The following is a 27,282-nucleotide window of genomic DNA, read 5'->3' as shown; positions in this document are numbered from 1 at the left end:
TTATTTAATAGTTCGAGTGAGGAGCATGTACATACATATGTATATACGTACATACATACATATGTATGTATGTGTCACTCTGCAACCGGCGACTAGTATATGAGTATGTGTGGATGTGGCAAAAAATGTAAATAATATTTATTAAAACATCAACAAAAGATATTGTTCTTTTCGGTTAAATAAATATTGGTCGGAATATACATATGTATGTACATATAGTTAGGGAGAATTATATGACGATATGTAAGACGGAGTTACGGATTAGTTGGGATGTATGGATTGTAACACAGCTTCATACATATCTATATTTATATTTATATATATATATATATATGTACATATAGTTAAATTAAATTAGTACATATATATAAAGTTAAGTACGGGGCGCCACCGAGTCACGGTGAGTTCGCGACTTGGTGAATACTTACTAAAACTTTTGGTTCATTATCATGAAATATTCAACTAATGAGACTTTGATTGATCTTTGGTAAAAACGTTAAAAAGTTTATTTCTTGGTTAATATGTTGACACAGATGTTGTGCGCTTGGATTCCAGAACTGGACTACCTAGATCTTCCTCGGGCAGCCTTTTTATACCCTGAACCCATTGAAAATGGGAAATCAGGCTATAATGTTTTTGTTGAAATGTATGTAACAGGCAGAAGGAGGCGTGGCAGACCCCATAAAGTATATATATTCTTGATCAGGGCGACGAGCTGAGTCGATTTAGCCATGTCCGTCTGTCTGTCTGTCCGTCTGTCCGTCAGTCCATCTGTCCGTATGCTTGAACGCGTCGAAGAAGATATGAGAGCTAGAGACTTCAACTTTTTTTTTAAATGTCCGTATATATCACGCGCATATCGAGTTTATCACTAAAAAACGGTAACTCATTCCGATATTTTTTTATCGATAAAAAGCCTTATCGAAGACCACTTAAAAAATTATATCTCCTACATCTTTCAAGCTAGAGTCTTCAAATTTAAAATGTATATTAAAACGCATGTCATACAATTTCGGTTTTTGTTAAAATTTACCCCCATCCCTAAATCCATCCCCTCACCCTCATCTTTGTAAAAGTCGTATATCAAATACTAGAGACTTGTGCTTCGGTATACACATACATTTAAACATCATAATTACGTTCTGAAAGTTTCATTATGATCGTACGTCTAGAATTCAAATTATTCAACAAATAAATTCTCATAATATTGCCAACACTGCAGCGCAATCCAAGCGCAATCGCCTGTATATGTGAGTGTGTGTGTGCGCGTGTGTTTGTTTGTATGTGTATGTGCGTGCGTGAGTTTGTTTTCATGCGTGTGTGTGTGTGTGCTAATTATTATTGAAATATTTATTTGTTGCTTGTATGGTTCAGGGGATCTCGTAGTCGAGCAGTTTCGCCTAGAGCTTTCTTACTTGTTTCAGTTGCAGCCGTAGCTGCGGTGACGCCAATTCAGTGGCAGAGCGTGCGACTCTAGCCCGACCGTCGTTGGGGCCACAACAACAAGCGGCTCCAACGACGGCGTCAGCGGCAGCAACGGATGTTATGTCAGCAGTTTCTATTTGGTCGCTGTTGAGCCCGCAGCAGAAAAGCGACACCGGCGACATCTGTGGCGTAAGGGGTTTCCGATGACCGCCGCTAAGGCTGCTCATAGGTTTCCAGTGTCAGCATCAGCATGATGCTATGTTGCAATCGCTGGGTTGAAGTGTCGCAGCGCGTAACTTTGTCGTAAGTGGAAGTGAAGTGGATGAGAGAAATGAGTCGTCGTCGGAGAAGGAACAGAAGTGCTGTGCACTGGTTCGTGCTAACTCCTCCCACCATAAGCATCTGCGTCCCGAAGATCAGGTGACCTTCTGGTCTACCGGAGTGGTGTCTTCTGTGGTTGGTATAGGCGGTTGACGGCGTGTTGTTCTTCTCCATACTATGAAGATGGCGAACCGAAATCGTGACGATTTCTGTCGCAGTAGATGTTGTCAGACTTCTTCGCATTGTTCGCAACAGGTCCAAATTTCGCGTGCTCAGACCGTGGACAAGTTCCAAGTTGAGGTAATATCCCAAGTTGGTTGGGCATCGCTTTTAGATGCGCGTGCGTGTGTCTCAGGAACGTCTTGTTCGCAGTTATGGTTTCGTTTGCGAATTGCACAAGATACGTTCCATCGACACTGTAATTTTGTAGTAGTTCTTGAAGAACAAGGTTCCATCATCCAGCAGCTCAATCACTCGTCGATTAGATGACACATAGTGGTACTCGGCGTTTTCTCCTTTCAATATCCTCGAGATGCAGTCCGCTTCATTAAGTGGAGCTAAGTGTTCTTCCGCGCAGACGCTGGTGTTGCCTATTGTTAAGCAACCCTTTGTTATGGCAAAGGTTTCGTATGGAGCCACCAACAACTTCCCAAGCTGACGTCGATCTATTTGCTCGCGCGGATGGCTGGTCGGACGACCAACATATAACATTCCTTAGCGACGACCTTGGGTAGTGCCAATATGTAGAGTAGAGCGCTGCCGTTTGTCACAATGATCGGCTTCGCAAACTCCGTAGCTTCCACTGCACTCTGGTATGGCAACGAGTCCATTCCTTTAAGGAGCGCCGGTATTTCTGCCTCGTCTAGCAGATTTATGTTTACTAGCCTTTGCAAACTGGCAAGCTCTGCTTAGCCCGCCAGCCTGGTTTTCTAGTTAAATCGCTTTATGCAAGGCAATTGTGGCGGCCTGGTCATTATTGTCGGTGGCGTTGACTTTTTCAATAATTATGGGGCTGCGCTGGCTTCAGGTGATAGAACGCCACGACTCGAATTCGCCCTGCGTTCAGCTCCCGTGCTTCATTCCAGAATTGAAGAATTCGTCTAAGCAACTGATATATTTTTTTCTTTGCTGTATGAAAATGTCTATGTGTAGTATCTCACACGGACGAGTCGGGATATTTGATAGTTACAAACCATCCATGCGGCCGTGAAGAAGTAACACCTGTCTAGAAGTCCTAGCCGGACTTCTCTTGCATTCCTATATGCTCGAGAATGTTCCCGTTCTATGGCCGCCGCGATTTCATCTTTATCGGTAATGTTTTTAACGAACTTTTATGCTATTCTAGTTTTAAAGAGGGAAAATTACTCTCCGTAGCATTCCTGGAAGGATTGCAAATAATCGTCAGGAATTTATATTCCATTGATGACTGTTAGGCGTAAGTGCTTCTTCTGTCTCGTGGTTAGAGACTTCCCTGTATCATTTGTTAACAGGATGATGTGCCTGGTATAGGCGGAACGGCGTCTCGAGAGAATAGGTACTCGCACTGGAGTCAAGGACTATCTGATTTCTGAAAACGGTAATTGGGGCCTCTACGTGGGATACGAGGTCTGTTGCGTCTTAAAGTGCGCTATGCACGGTAGCTATGGAGTCTGAATTTGCGTGTGAGACACCGACAGCAAGAGAGTCTGTGTCGAGAACGTTTAGTTGGGGTGGGAGGCGGTAAAGTGCGTCCGCCTGGATATTTGACTTTCCTCGTTTGTAAAGCAACTCACAATTGTATTCCTCAATTCGCGCCTTCCGTCTCTTCAACTTGGCATTATAATTACGATTCCCTAGGGAGTATGTAAGGGATTGGTGATCCGTAAGGATCTTAATGCAACCAGCACCAAAAAGGTACGAGCGCAAGTTATCCAAAGGCCAGGTGATCGCCAGTATTTCTTTCCCGTTAGCGGCATAGCCCTCTATAGTTTTATTCAAGGACCTGGATATTCAAGCTATCGGACTGTCTTTTTTCATCCTGAATTTCGGACAGAACCGCTCCTAGCGCGTACCTCGACACATCGGTGGTTAAATGGAAAGGTTTGTGGAAATCTAGGATAGGTTGCTCGGGAACTGCTAATTTCTTCTCCTAAAAGATTTTCTTCTAGTTTGATTCTAGAGAAGGCATCTGCTACGTGATTTTCTTTTCCTGGTAGATATTTAATAGTATAGTCGTATTCATTTAATTTAATCTTCCATCTTTGTAATTTCATGTTTGATTCTTTAATATTGTGTAACCATACTAATGGCTTATGATCGCTGAGGATTTGGAATTTTCGACCGAAGAGATATGGTCAGAAATATTTGGTAGCCCATACGATGGCTAATAGTTCTTTTTCTATTGCTGAATAATTAAGTTCGTGATCATTTAATGTTCTACTTGCGAAACAGATTGCTTTGTGGTCCTGTGAGAGGACTGCTCCTATAGCCACATTACTTGCGTCTGTGGTTAGAGAGAAAGTTTTGTTGAAATCTGGATAGATTAGTATTGGGTCATTTGTTATGAGTACTTTCATTTTTTCGAAGGCTGAGATGAAATCTTGGTTAGTTATATCAATATTTGGATTCCTTTTTTAGTCCTAGAGTCCGTGGTTTTGCTATTTTGGCGAAATTTGGAATAAACTTGCGGTAAAATCCGCAAAGACCTAGAAAAGATTTAATTTCTTCAGGTGTTTTGGGAATTGGAAAATTTATTATAGCTGCTACTTTATCGGGATTAGGTTTGATTCCTTCTGTTGTTATTATGTGTCCTAGGAATTGTGTTTCTTTTTTTTAAAATTCTCATTTGTCTAATTGGAGTTTTAAATTGGCTTTGCGTAATCTGTCAAATACCTTTTTTATGGAAGCCTTTAGCTAAATCGATAGTGGTAAAATATTGGCATTTGCCAAGTTTATGAATGAAACGCTTTTATTGAGTTTTATCATACCTTTAATGGTTTGAACTTTTAGATGTTCTTTAGTTTCTGGGAATTATTATGCATTTAAGGGGTGTGTTATTTAAGATAAGTCTGATGTAGGGGTTTGTTCGATTGGTGTTATCGGTCTGGTTTGTTCCGAGGCAGATTGATGAAAATTTTCTGACCAGTCCATTTTAGTCTGTCCGCTGTTGCTTTCTCTAGTTCGTTTAGTTGGTTGGTTAGGGAAAGGACTTTGAGTTTGAGTGGTCTGTTGATAGTTTAGAAGATTTTGTTGCGTTTCGAAATTTAATTTGTTACGGAACTCAGTATAAAATTGTTGGTTAGTAGGATTATTCTGTCCTGCTGAAGTGGATTGATAGTTATTTTGCTTGTAATTCGTTTGGTTTTGGATTGGTTTATAATTTGTTTGAGTTTGGTTTAGTTTAGAATAATTTAGGGAATCAGTAGACTTTGAAGAATACTTGGGTTTGTCTCCGAAACTATTTTCATATAAGCCTTCTCTTTGGGCTACTTGTTTTAAATTAGACCCTGTTGAAATATCAAACTTCGCTAAGGCCATATAGAGCCTATCTGGTAACTTTCTAGTAATAACTTCTTTTACAGTATTATTCATTGCATTTATATAGAGTGTAGTATTGGCGGGATCGCCTTCTAATGTCAATTTGTTTACAATTATGAATGTCTTATGTTCTAATTCTTCAATAAACTTACGAAGGCTTCCGTTGAAATTGGTGTTGTACAAACGTCGTAGAAGTTCCTCGCAAGGTGTGTGAGTTTTGAATTCACTAATCAAGGCGGATCGAGGATTAATCCAACCTGCGGCTTGTGTGAGTTGGGACACTCGTTGCGCTGCTCTAGCTATGCTGGCGGACGTCCATTGTTGGATATAGTTACATTATGTAGACGATGCGTCTGATGAAAGCAATTAATCCATTGGTGTCACCGTCGAATGTAGGCACCTGCCTTAGAAGAGTTAGGGCCTGATTGAGGTGGGTCTCCGACAATTCCAGAGTCATGGTGGAGCCGTTTAGTAGGTTCTTAAGCACTTTTTTGTTTGAGAGTTTGTTAAATAGTTAGCTCACTATTAGGTTACACACAGTTGGCACGAAATTGTGAGTGGGTAAAAAAAACACTTTTGATTATTTCTCTTTATTGGATCAATCGTTTGAACAGTTTTTGGTTTAATTCACTTTTAACTTGCACACAGTTGGCATTTAATTGTGATTGAATTGTTCGTTCACTCGATTATTTCACTTAGTTGGATTAATCGTTTATAGTTGAACGGGTTGTTAATTTTTTTTTTGGTATAACACTTATGACTTTTTTGGGATCGAGAGATATGTAAAGTCCCGGACACAAATGTTATGTAGTGGTTGATTTCCACTACGCAGAATTTCTAAATAGTCCAGCGGGTCTATATTTTATCTAGAAGTCTGGTTGCACACGCGAGAGGTCACGTAGTACTTTAGCGGATTAGTAATGATGATCTTAATTGTTCACCAAACCAATCCTACCGGCTGCGCCAATAATAAGACCAACGTTATAGTTTAAATAAAAAAAATTTATTTCTTAAATAAAACTTATAACGGAGTACAATTATTCTTACGCGATGTAAGAGTGGTCTTAGAGCTGAATTGAAACTGAACTGCTGATTGAAAATTTGTTTGTCTTATATAGCTAGAAATGTACATATATCGTGATTTTGGTGAATTGAGTGGCCTGATCGCTGCCAAATATGCTGAATATGCAGTTCCCACGAGAAAGGGTTCGATGCGTTGGAGTGCGACTTGTTTATATGAGTGGATGATCGGATGATTGTTTCTAAGCGGACGCTTGGGCGATTCGTTTATAAGTAGTTGCTAGGGCGATCGTGGCTACCGACTGCGGAGTACTCATTCACAGTCCGTATACATGATGCTATGTTTACAAAGGGGCATTTATTCTTATTTCAAATTTAATTTGGCTTTAAAAAAATTGATATTGTATATTTATATTGATTATATTGTAGCTTTTGGTAACTTTTATCGAGTAATCGATAATTATTATATTGATCGTGCACTTTTTGAGTACAAATGTATGGTAATTTTCGTTAATAGCTTTCGGTCACACCTATTGCAGATTCTTAAGCGTTTGCTTACATTACAAAAGCGCGCTTTTTAGCATTCTAAGAATTGCGATTGATTTCTGGATTTTCTAGCTGTTATTGTAGTTGATGACGCTCTGTTATTAGCTTATTGTATTTTAGCTACCAGATTGTCAAGCAAAACGATAGTGTGGGTGATAGAGGCGTCGCAAGTTATGTTACAGCGGCGGAGGTTCAAAGCCTCTTCAATATTGTGTGTTTTTTTCATACATATTTCGGTTTTTATAAAATAGATACTTATTTTATTCCTTTTTCTAATTGAAAAATTTTATGTTTAAATTTGTTTCTTCTTAAATAGCCCTCATATATGTATGTACGCATATATGCATGTATATGTATGTACATAAGTCTGCACGCATATGTAGCATCAAGCATTCCAGCCTTTCTTATGCACGCGCTCATTTGTATGTGTGTATCCATGTACACATATGTAAATGCATACTCTGGCGTTGAAATGAGACTGATTTGTTTTTGCTTTGTTCTTGAATTTACCATCCGCTACTCTCATAACAAGAATCTTATTTTTGCATTTCATTTTAATTACAATTGTTGACAGTAGGTGGTGGCACTGTCGGCAAAGGCGCCGGTTCAATTTTTTTTGTTATTTTGACAAACATGGCTTGGGTGCGAGTTCAAATCCCGCGGAAAACTCTTTTTTGTAAATTGCAAATTTTTTTATTTTAGCTTCTTTTATATTTTTTAAATATTTAAATTTTATTTTTAAATTTTATAAAAATCTTTCCTTCCGTGTTATCAATGCCTACCTATTAAGACTATTTGTATATACATGTACATACATATGTAGGTAGCTCAAGCATATAAATGTCGCAATTTGATACTACAAATGCCGATTACCACGCCCCTAGTGGCCGTAGACACCTCATTTTTGGCCAGTTCTTAGAAAGAGCTAACGGTAACGTAAATGTGAAATTTGAATGCTTACGCTCAAAAAATGTGAAAATTACAGGGTATTTTTCGATATGTCACGCCCCCAAAGGGGCGTGACAATTATTCTTGGGGCATAGAAGACGTTACCAGTAACTCAACTATCCAAATTTGAAGCTTCTAGCTCTATAAAGTTTTGTGGTTTGCCACGCCCCCTTTGGGCGGACATATATCCACTTGTTGGACTTGGGAGGTCAACTCACGTATATATGCCAAATTTCAAGTCTCTAGCATCAATAGTGCCTAAAATATAGCCAAATTTGAAAAATCACTATATCTTTAGGTCCGATTTGCCACGCCCCTAGTAGGCGTAGACATAAAATTTTCATCAGTCATTAAAAAATTATAGCATTAGCTCGCGTGCGAAATTTCAACGTTCTAGCTTTAGAACTTTAGGAGATACAGTTTTATCTGATTTGCCACGCCCCCTTTGGGCGTAGATATATCCACCATAGCTTTTTGGACTTGGTGGGTCAACGCGGTTCTACATACCAAATTTCAACTTTCTAGCTCTTCAACTAACATGATTTCTGGTATATCGGAAAATGCATTGTGTTGTGCTAAAAACACGCTAGTTCACCGGGACGATTAGGGAAACGCCAGGACTTCGGTCTGAACAAAACTCTGGCGGTTCGCTCAGATATGCAGGCCTCTTCTACTATCCCACTCGCTCACAGCACAACACTAGCTTCGTTTTCACTCACAAACACTTCTCTTGCGCACGGCTACGTGAACTTACTCAGATGTGCAGGCCTCGCTTAAGCCGCTGATATGCACCGATGTCCTGATCGGTGCCGCTGATGCTGCTGGTGGCCTCTTTCTTTGTCGCAAGGATTCCCACTGGATGTCCTTGCTGTTCCCACGATGTCCTTGCTGTCCTTTGAAGTCCTGGGAGTCCTGATTTACCACTCGCGTTGACTTTCACTAATCACTTTTCACTCGCTTAAACCTCACTTAATCGTCACTCAATCCTTTAATCACCACTTAATAACCACTTAATCGTCTCAATCGCCGTATGGAGCCGCCGGTGGCCTTTTATAGCCTAGCCACAGGCCCTGCTTCGGGTGGTAACGGGGCCTGTTCGGCTCTGGAGCGGGGCCTTTCAGCCGCTCGTGTCCACAGAAAAGGTAAAGTGGCGTGATCCGGGTGACGCCACTTTCCCGCCAAATTGCGTGGCCGCCTCCCATTGGCTGAAGTACCGTTGGTGCCCTGCGAGTGAAAGTGATCACTACTATCAACCGGCACGAACGGCACCTCGGCTAACGGTCACCGATGATCGACATGCGTGCGACGCGAACCCATTGCTGAATCTGTAGGAGCGAAACAGACCGCCTCTAACACGACTTTGACCCCCTTTCCAGTGCGAGGGTCGCTCCTACAGTATTCGCGTCGCTGTGTGGAGCAACATATATATGCACGTATATGCATATAAACGCACAGCAAATACGTACGTTCATATACATTAATACGTGCATACCATACACACACACACGCATATACAGGCGATTGCCCTTGGGTTCCGCTGCAGTGTTGGCGATATTATGAGAACTTATTTGTGGAATAATTTAATTTCTAGACGTACGATCGTAATGAAACTTTCAGAACGTGATGTATAAATGCATGTGTGTACCGAAGCTCAAGTCTCTAGTATTTGATATACGACTTTTACAGAGATGCGGGTCAAGGGGTGGATATAGGGGCGGGGGGTAAATTTTAACAAAAACCGAAATTGTATAAAATGCGTCTTAATATATATTTAAGATTTGGACACTCTAGCTTTAATGATGTAGGAGATATAATTTTTTAACTGACTTTCGATAAGGTTTCTTATCGATAAAAAAAATATCGGAATGAGTTATCGTTTTTTAGTGATAAAATAAAAACGATATGCGCGTGATATATACAGACATTTTAAAAAAAGTTGAAGTCTCTAGCTCTTATATCTTCTGAGATCGACGCGTTCATACATACGGACAGACGGACAGACGGACGGACGGACAGACGGACAGGGCCAAATCGACTCAGCTCGTCGTGCTGATCAAGAATATATATACCTTGTGGGGTCTGTCACGCCTCCTTCTGCCTGTTACATACATTTCAACAAAACCATTATACCCTGATTTCCCATTTTCAATAGGTTCAGGGTATAAAAAGTAAGGTATTAAAAGAAATTGCAAGAAAAGTTAATAATAAAAAAAAAATAAATAAATTAAATAAGAAATAATAAAAAGAAAAGAGTAAGGGAAGAGCACAGAAAAGAATATAGGATAGAATTGAGAAATCACTACACAACATTGACAACGAAAATGTATACCAATGCTTATGCCTGGGCATTGTGAGTGATTTCCCTAAGATAAGCTAATAGCAAACTTTTTATTTTAGGAAGAGAGAGCTCTAAGGAAAAAACGTGATAATATTTATTAAAATTAACACTAAGAACATGAAACGCACTGTGCAAAGAATAATCCCTAGTGCACACCGGTAAATGAAGCGGACGATAGTGTCTAGGTGTTCGGGACGGAACCGAAAAGCTTAGACGACACAACAAAGAGGACGAATCAATATCACCACTAATCAATTTATGCAGAAAACCAATTCCTAAAGCGATGGAAGATCAATAAGCTGGAGCCTACTATGATAAGACGGTAATCGTAAATTACTGTCCGATCGAAGATCCCTTAAGGCAAAGAGAAGAAACTGTTTTTGGACCGATTCGATGCGATCCTGATGCAGTTTATGCTGCGGAGACCATACAACAGAGCAATACTCTAAGATGGGACGCACAAGCGAAGTAAATAAGCGCTTGGACCAACGTTTAATTAACCCAAGCACACTTTTGGCTTCATTAATGATGGTAGAAATATGAAGATTAAAATTTAGTTTACAATCGAAAGAAACACCAAAATCTTTGATTGTGTGAATGCGTCGTAAGGAAATATTGCTAATTTTCTAATCAACAATTAGAGGAACGGTACGACTGAAGGTCATTGTCATACACTTTGAGCAATTTAAGTTGAAAAGCAATTAGGTCATCTTGAAGGTGATGATGTCCATTTGCACTGGAGTATGGAAGGCAAAGTTTTACATCGTCAGCATACATAAATAAAGAAGAATACGAGGTACAACTAGGAAGGTCATTTATAACAAGTAAGAAAGTTCTAGTCGAGACTGCTCGACTACGAGATCCCCTGAACCCTACAAGCAACTGATATTTCAATAATAATTAGCACACACACACGCACTCATACAAACAAATACACGCGCACACACACGCATGCAAACAAACACACGCACGCACATACACATACAAACAAACACACGCGCACACACACACACACACATATATACAGACGATTGCGCTTGGGTTGCGCTGCAGTGTTGGCAATATATAGGAGAACTCATTTGTTGAATAATTTAATTTAATGAAACTTTCAGAACGTAATCATGATGTTCAAATGTATGTGTATACCGAAGCACAAGTCTCTAGTATTTGATATACGACTTTTACAAAGATGAGGGTGAGGGGGTGGATTTAGGGGTGGAGGGTAAATTTTAACAAAAACCGAAATTGTATAAAATGATTCTTAATACACATTTTATATGTATTTTAGATGTAGGAGATATAATTTTTTATGTGATCTTCGATAAGGTTTTTTATCGACAAAAAAGTATCCGAATGAGTTATCGTTTTTTAGTGATAAACTCGATACGCGCGCGATATATACGGACATTTTAAAAAAAAAGTTGAAGTCTCTAGCTCTTATATCTTCTGAAATCGACGCCTTCAAACATACGGACAGACGGGCGGACGGACAGACGGACAGGGCTAAATCGACTCAGCTCGTCGCCCTGATCAAGAATATATATACTTTGCGGGGTCTGCCACGCCTCCTTCTGCCTGTTACATACATTTCAACAAAACCATTATACCCTGATTTCCCATTTTCAATGGGTTCAGGGTATAAAAAGGGAAAAGAGTGGACCCAAATGGCTACCCTGAGGTACACCAGACGAAACAAAGATAACTTTAGACATAGCTGTTCTGAGCAAGACTCTTTGGGTTGTACCAATCAAATAGGATGTAATCCAAGAAACAAGTCTAGGCGAAAATCCTAAGCGTTCAAGCTTAAGAATTAGTATGTGATGATGTACTGAGTCAAATGCTTTACTGAAGTCAGCCATCTGTTTGCATTTTTTTAGAAAAACTGTCATTGACAAGCGAAGTAAATTCAAGTAAATTAGTGGGCGTTGATCGATTTTGAACAAAACCATGTTGAGATGGTTGAATAATCGATTTGCAAAAATGCTGCAAGGCCGATGTTATAATTTTCTCAAATAACGAATGACAGATAATTTCGCAATGCTTCTATAGTTGGAAATATCAGATCTTCCACCTTAAGGGAATGATGAAAGATTCTTTCCAAATTGAAGGGAACACAGCTGTATCCAAGGACAAGTTAAACAATTTTAGTAATTGTGACTGAAGAGAAACACTGCACTCTTTAATCACACAACTAGGAATATTATCGGCACCGGGAGAAAATATGATTTCAACGTCCTAATGGTCGCAGCCAGGGAGGCTGCAGTAAGAGATAAGCAGAAGAATAAGTTGATTGAAAAAAATCAGCAAATAGATCAGAGGAATCCTGGTCATTGCAAGTTTTTTCACCAACAAGGACAAATAAGGACGGCAAACCAGAAGATTTACGCTTCAAGTTTACAAATGAATAAAATTGTTTGGGATCTCGAGCAAACTGACGTTTGCAACGTATAAGATAATTCTCATAACAGCTAGAATCTAAAAGATTGAAGTTTGACTTGGCAATGGAATATTCGGACCAATCAACACTTGAACCAGACTTTTTATAATTTTTAAAACATTTAGTTTTAATGTTTCTCAAGTTCAAAAGAGTCTTGGTAAACCAAGGTGACTTATTTGAAACTGGCGAAATACGGCAGAGAGGGACACAAACACAGAATAGAGTTTAAGGTAGAGTAAAAAAACGATGCTGCCAAATTAATATCATTCGACTCATATAAAGTAGACCAGTCTGTTGAATTAATTAATTCATTAAGCAAAACAAAATCGCATTTACGATAACAACGACTTGGATTAGAAGGCAAAGGAGTATAATTGGGATGATTATCGACAGCTAATAATATTAAAGAGCGAATCTTGATTAGTAATCACCAAATCAAGTGTGCGATTTAGGTGATTAGAAATAGAGTTAATCCGAAACAGAGACAGGTTAAACAATTCATCAAAAAGATAGTGATCAATTGTCGGAATAAAGTAATTTGTATTACAAGTTGCTGACTAAGAAGTGTTGGGAATGTTAAAATCCCCCAACACAAGAAGCAAGTCTTTATCATCCACATGCTCATAAACTTCTTTAATACAATTAATATGATGAGCATAAACTTGTAAATCAGAAGAGGGAGGGATATAAGAACATGTGATAAATAGTGAGCGCGATGGGAGAGTTAATTTAACCCCTAAAATCTCCGCATCATGAAGGGACGAAAAGGTAAACACATCAGAGAGGATACTGGATTTAACCGCAATTAGCACTCCACCCCCTCTGCGCATTGAACGATCAATTCTAAAAATAGTGAAATTATTTGAAAGGATTTCACTATTATGAATATTATTACTTAGCCACGTTTCAGTAAATGCAATAATATCATATTGTACTCTAAAACTGTGTAAGAATAGACTTTTAAGTTTAAAATTCAAGCCGCGTACATTTTGATAAAGCAGAGACAGCTGAGAAGAAGATAGGAAAGAATTTAGTTTTTTTGGTACAGTGTTAGATGACGATTGCACCGAAGGTAGATTTACAGCAATAGGAGTAGATCTCATTTAAATTTTCTGGATATCTATACTGGTTTAGCTGGAATACGGTTTCAAAGTTTTACTATGCTGCTGCATGAAATATGATGTGAGCCACTGTATATACTTTGTGGGGTCTGCCACACCTCCTTCCGCCTGTTACATGCTTTTAACAAAACCATTATACCCTGAGCCAAAAACTGAACAATACATAAATATTAGATGTCTAATTTTGCACTTATTTCATCTAATTGACAGTCTGAAGAAGTTGCATATTTATCGCTGCAACTTAGATTAATATATTTTTCTGGCAGTTCGTAATAATGGCAACATTTGCCATGGCAGCGCAATATCTGTACAGATGTAAGGAATATTGTTTATATATATAAATGAAGCAATTAAATATTTCTTAAACAAATCTTATATGAGTGATTACGATCAATGAGTTAATTGTCATGTTGTTTCTAAGTTTGATTGTAGCATTTAACTACCGAAGTAATATTTCTATTGGCAAAAATGAAATTTCATGATACAAGTTGTTTTTGCTAGCATCCTGCTGTGCCAATACTTCCTATGAAAATTAAACAGTATCATTTGTATTTTAGTATTAACTTATGATATTTACCATGATGTATAATGGTAAATCTCATATTAAACCTAAAGGCCTACAAAAAAGTTTAGTTTTGTTCCATTAGCTTCTGTAGATAACTTAATAATATAAAATAGTAAAATTAAAGAAAGCAAAATATTTAAAGGCTAGATTTATGCACAAACCAGACAACACATAGACCGGACACGTAGTGCAAAGCGTTTTGCACACTTATTTTTTGAGCATTGGATCCCATACCGTTCGTATTTGCTCGGCTCCTCACTTTTTAGACTTGTGTTACGAAAATACGGGAACACAAAATCATTTCTCTTCATGCGCTCGACCGAGATGGTCGATTGTTAAACAAAAGATCCCTCTATGCTAAATGTTTCACTTGCCCTCTCTCTCTCTCTCTCTCTCTCTTGATGCTTTCTGCTCTCTCAAATGTGTATCTGTGTGTATGCATGTGACCACAAGCAGCAGCTCTGAGCTGCCAGCTCACGAAAATTGAAATTTCTTCGCAGCAAGAACCCATGTCTTCCCTTCTGTGTGAAGAGTATACCGAACTCTTCAAACCGTTTGCCAAGCTCGTATATACAAAACATTTGCGTTTTCGCTATAATTTTTGGAAGGGTATGAGAGCGTTGGTGCTTATAATAAAAATGTTTTCGCGACGAGCGTGCACGCACACACTCTCCCTTGCTACATGTAATACGAACATTTGTGTGCCTGTATGCGAAGCTCTTGCTGCCTGTAGCAATTTTAATTTATGTATATACATACATTTGATTGTGTATTCGAATGGGATCTGAATCGAACAATTATGGTATATCATTTGTATGCCTATGTGCTTTTACATGGACGTGTGGACGTGAACATTGGCTGCGTACCTCAACTAAGAATTCTATGAATCATTCTGGGTTCGAATTGCAGAAGCGCGCTTATATTTAAGTTTAACTAACTAAAGTGACAAGTGCACTTGCCCATACTTTTTGGCACTGTAACTGGCGAATAACTCATGGTTTGGAAGGAAGGAATTTAAAAAAAAGTGTAGTACCTGATTCAGCTCAGTATAGAAAATGAGATGCGATTGTCGATCCCTTGCACCTGTTCATATATATATGTATGTATATGTATATATGCATATACAGGAGCATGCAAGAAAAGAAACTTATAAAAAGTGCACTTGTCAGCTACTTAATCAGCTACTTACTTAAAAATAAGCGCGCCTCTTCAATTCGAACCCAAAAACATTCAGAAAATTCTTAGTTGAGGTAGGCAGCATCTAAAAGCACAGAGGCATACAAATGCTTCTACTGGTGATATCCCATAGTTGTGGGCATCGCGTCCCCTGCTTACACACAATCATACATACATATGTATGTACATACATATGTAAGTGTAGCACTTCTCAAGATCAGCCAAATGCAAATGCTGGAACTCAAAATTGCTACAGGCAGCAAGAGCTACGCGCACAGGCACACAAATACTCATAATACATGTAACAACGAAGACTGTGTGTGAGCACGCTCGTCGCGAAAACATTTTCATCATGAGCACCAACGCTATCATACCCTTCCCACAAATAATAACGAAAACGAAAATATTTTGTATATACGAGCTTGGCAAACGGTTTGAAGAGTTCGGTATACTCTTCACACAGAAGGGAAGCCGTGAAAAAATTTCAATTTTTGTGAGCTGCTGCTTGTGCTCACATGCATACACACATATACACATTTGAGAGAGCGGAGAGCATCGAGAGAGAGAGAGAGAGAGAGAGAGAGAGAGAGAGAGAGAGAGAGCAAGGGAAACATTTAGCATAGAGGGATCTTTTGTTTAACAATCGACCATCTCGGTGGAGCGCATGAAGAGAAATGATTTTGTGTTCCCATATTCTCGTAGCACAAGCCTAAAAAGCGAGGAGCCGAGCAAATACAAACGGTCTGGGAACCAATGCTCGAAAATAGGTGTGCAAAACGCTTTGCACTACGTGTCCGGTCTATGTGTTGTCTGGTTAGTGATTTATGGCTATAGGCATTTCAACAATTAACCAGGCTAATTAATTTCGAAATAGGCTAGATCTAGCCATAAATAGGCTGAAATGGCAACACTGCTGGTCAGAGATAGCGCCAAAATTGATATCGTATGTAAGTAGATATTCAAATGCGATAGTCCATAACCGCTGTTAAAAGACATAGACAATAGGTCTTTTGTGACGTCACATTTTCAGATTGTGCTCTGTTATCCCAGCTGAAGCTTGGCGGGAACTTCAGCTGAAATCCACCAAGTGGTCCAAAACTACCAAAATTAAGTATATACAAGCACTGACCAGAGAACACATGTAGAACAAATTTTTCTACAGCTCGAAACTGTTAATTTGGCGTACCACTATACTTCGTATTTGCTCGGCTCGGTCGCTGGAGGTTCGATTCCGTATGAATCACAGCTTTGTGCCATTTGTCCTACTCTATTTCTCTCAGTCCCTCTTTCTCGATAATTATGGTCTCTGAAATTATCAGAGAAATTGTCACTTTAGTTAGACAGCTACTTAAATAAATGCGCGCCTCTTTAATTCGAACCCAAAATCGTTCACACAAATCTAAGTTGAGGTAGGCACACACTAATGTTCATGTCCCATGCACATACACACACGCACATGTAAAGGCAAATGACAACAAATGCTTCTACAAGTGATATTCCATAATGGGAGCATTGCATCCCATGCGTACACACAATCAAATGTACATGTATATACATATGTATGTAAGTATGTGAGCACTTCACAAGATCAGCCAAATGCAAATGATGGGCCTTGAAATTGCTACAGGCAGCCAAAGCTTCGCACACAGGCATACAAATACTCGTAATACATGTAGCTCTTCGCGAAAACATTTTCATTATGAGCACCAACGCTTTCATACCCTTCTTAGAAATAAGTATGAAAACGCTAGCATTTTGTATGAACGTGGCAAACGTTTTAAAAATTTCGGTATAGCCTTCACTCAAAAGGAAAGAGCTGGGATCGTCGCAAACAAAAATTTCAGCAGCATTTTCACTGCTCGAACCTCCAGCGACCGAGCCGAGTAAATACGAAGTATAGTGGTACGCCAACTTAACAGTTTCGAGCTGTAGAAAAATTTGTTCTACATGTCTAGTCTATGTGTTCTCTGGTCAGTGATACAAGCAAATATCAATAGTAAATAGCTTAAAAATGGTCAATCACTAATTTTGTTGCCATACAATAAAAAACTATATACATACATATATGTATGTATACTGCTATGCACTGAGAGGCCTCTCGAAAGCGGTAATGATACGGCCAAAATGGCCATTTTGCCAGCAGGAATGGTTGATAAACATAGTTAACTGGGTTTTCGCCATGAGTATTGTTTATTTATGCCAATTTACCTGTACATTCAAAAAATACACGCTGAAGCTGCATCAATAAAGGTGCTGCTCACACCTGCTGTCATGTCAGAAACATCCGGTAGAATGAAAAAAAAAAGTCTGTGTAGTCTAATCGCAAATTAGGCAGGAGCTAACAATTCTGCGAATTAGCTGTCTATATATTTGTAATATAAAAAATTAAATTATTACGTTTAATGATGCGGATTGATGGAAAACTTGTAATGCTTAGTAGTAAGTCTTTAATTTTACAAATTTATGCCTTAAGGGGCCCATCCACTTGCGAACATTTTCGCCAAACATAATGAGTTTGCCCACCAACTGGGCAAATATTGTTCGTCGAACATCATTTTATAAAATTTTTCGAGAAGGAAACGTCTTGAAAATGTTTCAATGACAGAGTATGAGCTTTCGTATGTGTTGGTAGGAAACGACTTTCAACAAATTTAATGAAGCCATCAAGTCGTCATAGCCTTATGTTGTCAAAAGCATGGCTCATTTTTAAGAGATTCTATAAATTCCTCTAAAAATGATTTTTTCATTTTGCAAGTAATTTTTTCAAATGATGTTCGTGCGAACATGCTAATCCATTGTCGAATATGTTCGCACGAACACGCGTCAAATAGAAACATTTCTATTCTTCGCGAACACGGTCGGCGAACAAAATCTTCGTGCGAACACCACCATCCACATGCAAACATTTGACGAGCACAAAATGTTCGGCGAACATGTTCGCAAGTGGAAGGGCCCCTTTAGATAGTAACCACACCATTTTCTGAAATATTGACGTCACACTGTTAAAGCAGCTACTATTACTCAATCGTGATCGTGGTCCATAACTGTAAATGAATATTGAATGCTGACTTTGTGTGATCACAAATTCATATCGGGCGCTCATATCTTTCTTAAAAAGTAAAGCAAAGCTTAACAGCCGAAAATAGTAAAATAATACATATACATACATATGTACATATAAAAATGACTTATTTTTCATTACATTGGTCATGCATATATCGATATGTATGCAATAAGCCTGCAACCGATAAGAATATTCTTCGACCTTTTATTCTTACATACATACATACATCTCTGTTCAGAATTTTGAGGCGTTATAATTTTTTCCAGTAACAATAAATAATATATTTACTTAAAATATAAGACGAAATGAATCATTTTAATATTGGAGGCTCAGAATTAAGTCGTGGAAATGTCTTTCAAATGTTTCTAAGAATTTCAATAGCGTCAGTAATAACATATTACTCCGTTAAATGGATGATGAACCAATTAGACCCAACCAGTAAAAACAAGAAGAAAGCCAAGTTGCTTGCCGAAGAACAACTAAAAAGGTTTGTTTTAATTTAGAATTATAGAAATGCTAACATAAGTTATTGTTTTTTTATTTTTTATTATAGATTAAGCAAAGAAAATAACTTCAACGTTAATATTCAGACGTTTACTGATTATGAGTTGATGATTGCATCACACCTTATTGTTCCAGCTGACATAACTGTTAAATGGAGCGATATAGCTGGCTTAGATTCACTTATCCAGGATCTTCGTGAATCCGTTGTCCTACCAGTGAGACACCGTGACTTATTCAAGGAATCGAAACTTTGGCAAGCTCCAAGAGGCGTACTTCTTCATGGGCCTCCAGGGTGTGGAAAAACATTGATTGCAAAGGCCACTGCTAAAGAGGCGGGCATGAGGTTTATAAACTTAGATGTGGCCATCTTAACTGACAAGTGGTATGGCGAATCGCAAAAACTTGCATCAGCAGTATTTTCGTTAGCTGCCAAAATTCAGCCCTGTATTATTTTCGTCGATGAAATTGATTCGTTTCTACGTGCCCGTAATTCTAATGACCATGAGGCAACTGCCATGATGAAAACTCAGTTTATGATGCTATGGGATGGGCTGAGTACAAATCCAAATTCGGCAGTAATTGTAATGGGTGCGACTAATCGCCCACAAGACCTAGATAAAGCTATACTTCGACGAATGCCAGCTCAATTTCATATTAGTCTTCCCTCCGAAGTGCAAAGAATTCAAATTCTTAAATTAATATTAGAAACTGAAGAAGTTGATCGTAATGTCGATTTTAACCGTTTGGCTAAACTTACAAGCGGATTTTCTGGCTCAGATCTTCGAGAAATGTGCCGAAATGCGTCTGTTTATAGAATGAGGCAATTCATGCGCACAAATGATAAATCGGAAACATATTCAAATTTAGCAAATTCAAGTACTGATAAATCATTAATTTCTATTACAATGGATGATTTGCTTAGCTCGCACCTTAAAATGAAAGAGTCGAAAATGCATACAGGCAATTTGTTTTTGGAAAATCGGATTGATTTAGATTGATGTTTTTTCACATCTAAACCGTTAAAACTTGTTTTAAATAGACAAAAAAAAAAAAAAAAACACTTAATCTTTCTATTTACCAATAAATTCTGCCATTATTTATTTGGAGAGGATTCGGCCTTCCATTGGGGGTATCGATATAAAGGAAATCGTAAAGTAAGTTGAAGCCAACAACGTGATCGACTTTGACGTGTAACATTGCTTACACATAGCATGCGTTTGTTCACAGTGTGCAATGTTCATGAGCAATGTGGTATTTGGGAGGCGCGCTTATACATACTACATATTTATGTAAGTAGCTGACTAGATAAAGTGACACTTGATTTCATTTCAATGAATGATTTTTTTCAAATATGTAATGCAATGCCTTGCACCTGTTATCATATATACATGCATGCAAGTAAAAAAAATTTATAAGCGTATTGACAAGTGCACTTGTCGCTTTAGCTACTCAATACAGCTACGCGCGCCTCTTCAATCGAGCCCAAAATTGTTCACACCATTCTGAGTTGAGGCAGGCACACGCAAATGCTCATCTCCCATGCATACATGCACATACACACACGCACATATGAAATCACATACATAGGCATACAAATGTTTCTAAATGTTTCTCCCATAATTGTAAGCATCGCAGCCCATGCGTACACACAATCAAATGCATATACAGTCGGCAAAAAAAGTTTAGTCACATAACGATTTTTCAACTTAACTGTGGTTAAAAGTGGTAAAATTAATCGAATTAAACAAAAGTGCTAATGCGATCTTTTAAATTATATATTAGGCCACATAAGAACTCTATCATTAACTTCATTAGCTTCCAAATTTTAAATGTGGACTTATGTGTATTTTATATAATTTCGGTTTTTGTTAAAATTTACCCTCCACCCCTAAATTCACCTCCTTACCCTCACTTTTGTAAAAGGCGTATTTCAAGTACTAGAGACTTCTGCTTTGGCTTGTACATACATCTGAACATTAAAATTAAGTTCTGAAAGTTTCATTAAATTATGCAACAAATAAATTCGTATTATATTGCCCGCACTGCAGCGCAGCTCAAGCGCAGTCGCTGCTTGCTGCGCAGTTAGCAGAGCGCATTCTAATACGTGCCTTTGTATGTATGTGTGCCTAAACCAAATGTAGAGTGAGTAGTATATCGGATTGGAGGGTTCAGGGTATCTCCTAGTCGAGCAGTCTCGACTAGAGTTTTCTTACTTGTTATTAAAAGCATTTTGTATATCATAAAATACAGATAGTTGAGACCCACTATCTTCTATGATATTGGCCAACATGAGATCTTCATCTGGAATGCAATTTCCAGACACAGATGCTGATGTTAACATTTTCATAGATAACATTTTTGATATTATAGAATTAAATTCAAAAATGGTGGGATTGGTATTTGTCGCTCCCCGACTTCTAATTAAATAAAATAAATTTTCGAATGGGTCTTGGTTTAATTTGGATGTGGCAACAAAGAAAAGATCATTGTTGTCACTCCAAATATTTTCTGCTAAAGCAATTACCGATGAGATTGTAATTATCATCCCATCAATGCAATACACTTTGTGTGGATAATGCAGATTTTGGAAATAATCACGTATTTCCAGAAGGTATTCGTGAATATTATTTTTCTCCCTAAGAGCACATCTATAAGGATTGCTATCAAATAGCACATGACTATTTAAGCAATAAAAGAGGTTATTAATTTTTTCAATAAATATAGCCGTTGAAACTGCACTGTCTTTGCATTCAGCAAACCCACCTGAATCTATAACAGTGCGTATCGCAGAAGCTACACTACGGCTAAGGATTTGTTGTGCAAATTTAACTTTCATTTTTTCAGAACAAATCGGACTGACATGTTTTAAGGTTAATTTCGGACATAAACGAGTTGAATTTTTGGTTTCAGTTTCATATAATTTTCTCATTATTCCCCATGAAACTGTGCCACCAGGTGTTAAAATATTATTCTTTAAAAGAATATTTCGAAGAGATTTTATTAGATGCGGTGCATCAAATATTGCAAAAATTTTTTCGCCATTGACATCAAATGTAGAATTATTTAAAATAATACCCCATCTATTGAAAACTGCTCCATTTTTGGATCCCTGATCGCAAGCAACGGCTTTTACATTAAGCCCCAATGCTTGCGATAGTCCAATATTTTCTGCTTTATTTTTCAGGTCAGTATGATTTATGCCACGGGCTGTTGAATAAAAATTAATATTTTGGGCAATTGCCCTTTCAGCACTATTATAGACATGATTATTTTTCAAAAGCATTCTACATAATAGTTTTGAATTTTCAGAAACATGAGATAAATTGTTAATTGTCGTGAAGACATTAACATGGTTTTTTACCTTTCTAATTCTATAATAAATGTTTCTGTGTCTAGAGGCATTTTTTAAAGCTATATATTTCTTCTTGAATTTAAGGAATTCTTGCTGAGATTTTTTGAGGTCTACTCCCATATCATAGTACTTGTTCCTATAATATAGCTAATTTTGCTCTCTTTTTAAACAATTTGAGCAAAAAGAAGACCTACCGGAACTTAAATCTTGCCACAATTGATTTTTTAAGCTATTGTCATAGCTCAAAAAATTCTTCAAATTGTCTTCCTCGTCACTTGGATTTGGAATGTTGCTGATCGGATGCTGCTCTTCTGTGTCAGATGGCTTCACAAAGCCATCCACTACTTTGTCTAAACTTTTCTTTGTATAGCTATAAGGAATATCTTCTTCCTGAAAGTCTATTGAATAAATGTCATCACTTACGTCAGCATTATTATTTGAGAGCAAATTTGAATTGCCCAAATGTAAAGTTGGAACTGCATTAACTCTTAAAAAACGTTTACCAATATATTTGCACAACAGCCTGTGCAAATTGTAAAGCATAAAATTTGCCGTTGGTCTGCCTTGTGAAGTGAGCACATGCATACATACATTTGTGTATGTGTATGCTTGTATGGGATGGCAAGCTAATTGTCTCTGGATTTAGTAGTTTATAAATTTTGTATGATTTGAATCGTAGGGTAACTATCAAATGGGCCATTATGACTTAATTAGAAATTTTTGACAATAATGAGTAAAGCTTGAGTATAATATGACATGTGTATTTCATATATTGCAAAGTTAATAAAGTTAGTAGTGTTTTACGATAATTTTTTCGGTTGAAAATGTGTAAAAAATACACACACAAGCAGCAAGAGTAACGCACGCAGGTCACAAATGCTCATACATGTAGCAAGGGACTAAAAGTGTGTGTGTGCATGCCCGTCGCGAGATCATATTCTTTATGCGCCTCAACGCATTCATACCCTTCCCATAAATATATATAGAAACGCTAACATTTTGTTTGCATGAATGTCGCAAACGATTTTAAGATTTCGGTATACTCTTCAGTCAAAAGAAAAGAGCTGGGACCGTCGCGAAGAAATTTCAATTTTTGTACGCTGCTGAGCTTCATGATTTGAGAGCCCACAGAGAGAGAGAGACGAAAAGCGCATACATGACCATTTCGTTTGCGTGCTTAGAGCGCACTGATTTCGTCGTGCTATCTTTCATCTTTCATTACCCGAAGTTGGCCGGGACTTGGTAGACAGATGTTGCGGCGTAGAAAAACGTTGCTCTACATGTCTAGTCTATGCGTTGTTTGGTCAGTGCCAGAGAGCACATAGACCGGACACGTAGTGTAAAGCGTTTTTCACACTTATTTTCGTGAGTAATCTCCCCGTCAACATCGTATTTTCTCGGCTCTTAACTTTTAGGGTCAGACTACAAAAATATACGATAGCACAATCATTTCGCTTCATGCGCTGGACCGAGTTGGTCGATGGTTGAACAAGGATCCCTCCATGCTCAATGTTTCCTTTGCTCTCTCTCTCTCTCGATGCTCTTTGCTCTCTTAAATTTGTATATGTGTGTATGCATGTGAGCACAAGCAACAGCCCACGAAAATCGAAATTTCTTCGCAGCAAGGAACCATGCCTTCCCTTCTGTGTGAAGATTATATCGAACTTATCAAACCGTTTGCCAAGCTCGTACAAAATATGTATATGTGTTTTCGATATTATTTGTGGAAAGGGTATGAAAGCGTTGGTGCTCATAGTGAAAATGCTTTCGCGACGAATGTGCACGCACACACTCTCCCTTGCTACATGTATTATGAGCATTTGTGTGCCTGTGTGCGTAGCTCTTGCTGCCTGTAGCAATTTTAGGTCCCAGCTTTTGCAATTGGTTGATCTTGAGAAGTGCTCACACTTATATATGTACATACATATGTATGTTTGATTGTGTGTACGCAGGGGACGCGTTGCCCACAATTGTGGGATATCACTTGTAGAAGCATTTGTATGCCTACATATGTATGTGCCTTTACATGTGCGTTTGTGTGTGTGCATGTGTGTAACATGGGACGTGAACATTGGCTGCCTACCTTAACTTAGAATTGTCTGAACGATTTTGGGTTCAAATTGCAGAGGCGCGCTTGTATTTAAGTAGCTGATTAAGTAAAGCGACAAAAGAACTTATTTGCTTGCTCCTGTATACGCATGTACATATATATAACAGCTGCAAGGAATCGACAATCGCATCCCATTTTGTATACTGAGCTTTAATCAAGTACTACATTGTTTTTATACCCTGAACCCATTGAAAATGGGAAATCAGGGTATAATGGTTTTGTTGAAATGTATGTAGCAGGCAGAAGGAGGCGTGGCGTCCGTCCGTCCGTCCGTCTGTCCGTATGTATGAACGCGTCGATCTCAGAAGATATAAGAGCTAGAGACTTCAACTTTTTTTTAAAATGTCCGTATATATCGCGCGCATATCGAGTTTATCACTAAAAACGATAACTCATTCCTATATTTTTTTTATCGATAAAAAACCGTATCGAAAGTCAGTTAAAAAATTATATCTCCCACATCATCGTACATCGTACGTTTAGAAATAAAATTATTCTCAAAATATTGCCAACACTGCAGCGCAACCGAAGCGCAATCGCCTGTATATGCGTGTGTGTGTGTGTGTGTGTGTGTGTGTGCGCGTGTGTGTGTTTGTTTGTATGCGTGTTTTTTTTTTTTTTATATATTCGTTTATTAACAGATTTTATAATTATACAGGTGCAAGTTGCGTGGTGGCTAGGATAGTGCGCGATGCTTGCGGGACGGCCGTAAAGCATTGCTTCGCAAGCACTGTGCGCTACCTTAGCCTGGGACAGCTCGACTTCTCATTCGCTCGACTCTGCGGAGCTCCATCATCACTGTGGCCGCGAAGGTGCTTGTTAGTTCCCAAGCTTCCTCCGATTCCAGCATGGTGTTGACAATGTTGTCCGCTCTGATGGAGCGGCCCACTGCCTCTTCCAGACGACGCCTCTCCTCCAGGAACCGTCCACATTCGAAAAGAATGTGGTTGGCGTCTTCCACGCGCCCTCACTCGCACCAGGGGCACTCGTCAGATTCCTCGTGGCCAAAGCGCTTCAAATAGCTCCGAAAGCATCCATGTCCCGAGAGGATCTGCGTAAGGTAGTAGTTTACCTCGCCGTGCTTGCGGTTGACCCATGGCTCAAGCTCCGGGATGAGCTTGTGCGTCCACCGCCCTTTAGCTGAGCTATTCCACTTTCTTTGCCATCGTGCAATGCTGTTCGCCCTGATAGCGTTGGGTCGCACAAGCGCGCGCGAATTTCGCTCCACGGCTTCGGCGACCAAGTACTCCAGTGGTACCATACCAGCTATGACGAGCGCCGCGTCATCGGAGATAGTCCTGAAAGCGCAGCTGACTCTGATTGCGCTCAGTCTGTAGACCGCGCAAATGCCCCGGCTGTAGCTCGGCGTTGCCATCGCTCTTGCCCATATGGGCGCAGCATAGAGGATGACGGACCTAATGACGCTCATTAGAAGGAGACGTCGTTGCTGTTTAGGTCCCCGCGTGTTAAGCATAATTCTCGAGAGAGCTCTACAAGAATCAGCTGCCTTTTTTTGCACATACTCTAAGTGCTCGCGGAAAGTTAGTCTTGTGTCTATCATGACACCAAGATACTTTATCGCCCTCTTTGACGCAATGGTGACGCTGCCGATCTTTATATTGGCAGTTTCCACTCTTTTGCGACTGCTGACTAGGACAACTTCAGTTTTGTGTGCCGCTAGCTCGAGCCCAGCTCCAGTCAACCAGCTTCGTATGCGATTGATACTTTCGCTGCACATATCCTCTGTATCTTTGAGCTCCTTTCCTATGGCTACGACAGCTACATCATCAGCAAAGCCGATGGTGTGCGCACCTGTTGGTAGTTCCAAGCGCAGTACGCCGTCGTACATGATATTCCATAGGAGAGGCCCCAGCACTGAGCCTTGGGGTACTCCAGCTGACACTGTATGAGTTTGGGGACCCTCACTCGTATTGTATACCAGTGTTCTTCCTCTGAAGTAACTCTTTATTGTTTCTTTAAGATATTTAGGGATATTATATTGTGACAGCGCATTCAGTATCATATCCCAACTAGCTGTATTGAAGGCATTCTTTACGTCCAGGGTCGCAATAATGCAGTATTGCTTCGTCCCATGCTTCCATCTTGTGCCATGGATGGCGGAGGTGGCCAGACCAACAACTTTGTTTAGCGCATCCGTTGTTGACCGGGCCTTCCGGAATCCAAATTGGTTTGGTGACAGGCCTCCGGCGCTAGTAATCGCAGTCTCCAGTCTGGAGCAGATCAATTTCTCAAACACCTTTCCCATGGTGTCTAAGAGGCAAATCGGTCTGTATGAAGATGGCTCATCTGGTGGTTTGCCAGCCTTGGGTAGCAACACCAGGTTCTGGGCTTTCCATTTTGCCGGGAACGTCTCTTGTATTAAACATTCGTTGAATAATTCAGCGAACGTATTAGGGTGCAAGGCGAGGGCTAGCTTTAGCGCACGATTTGGGATCCCGTCCGGCCCTGGAGCAGTGTTGGTTCTATGACCCCGGAGAGTTAATACAATTTCTTCCTCTGTGACTAAAAAAAAACTTTTGTTCAACCATCGACCATATCGGTCGTGCGCATGAAGCAAAATGGTTGTGCTTTCGCTTATTTTCGTAACCCGAACCCAAAAGTGGAAAAATCTTTACACTACCTGTCCACTACCTGTCTATGGTTAGTGCTTATACCGAGTGGGGAAATAACTAAACTTTAATTGTTGAGGTGGGGTCGCCGTTAAGTACAAAGTTCTGCTTGTAAGTTCCTCGTTTTGTATACCCTGAGCCCATTGAAAATGGGAAATCAGGGTATAATGGTTAAAAGTATGTAACAGGCAGAAGGAGGCATGACAGAC

General features: G+C 39.2%; 1 protein-coding gene, 1 long non-coding RNA gene and 1 pseudogene across 2 annotated transcripts in view; 1 reads left to right on the top strand and 2 right to left on the bottom strand.

The window, feature by feature from the left end:
- LOC149091982 (uncharacterized) overlaps positions 1–27,282 on the bottom strand; it is a 202,016-nt gene that overhangs the window by 174,070 nt on the left and 664 nt on the right. The window lies entirely within an intron of this gene.
- On the bottom strand, positions 1,842–5,719 carry LOC149091983 (uncharacterized; annotated as a pseudogene).
- On the top strand, positions 18,730–20,087 carry nmd (no mitochondrial derivative). The gene is made up of 2 exons (XM_030390633.2): positions 18,730–18,964; positions 19,031–20,087. The coding sequence occupies exons 1-2, from the start codon at positions 18,783–18,785 to the stop codon at positions 19,977–19,979; spliced, it is 1,131 nt and encodes a 376-aa protein (XP_030246493.1). The 5' UTR covers positions 18,730–18,782; the 3' UTR covers positions 19,980–20,087.

Source organism: Drosophila navojoa, chromosome 3 (genome assembly GCF_054131105.1).
Source record: "Drosophila navojoa isolate 15081-1374.11 chromosome 3, UAZ_NAV_1.0, whole genome shotgun sequence".
In the NCBI taxonomy this organism is placed as follows: domain Eukaryota; kingdom Metazoa; phylum Arthropoda; class Insecta; order Diptera; family Drosophilidae; genus Drosophila; species Drosophila navojoa.
The sequence above is the reverse complement of the archived record's forward strand: the minus strand, read 5'-3'. Positions and strand labels throughout refer to the sequence as shown.

Bases quoted from the DNA above. Each gene is read 5' to 3' on its own strand.
- nmd (XM_030390633.2), top strand. From the start codon at position 18,783: ATGAATCATTTTAATATTGGAGGCTCAGAATTAAGTCGTGGAAATGTC. The intron at 18,965-19,030 runs GTTTGTTTTAAT...TTTTTATTATAG, and splicing joins GCCGAAGAACAACTAAAAAG to ATTAAGCAAAGAAAATAACT.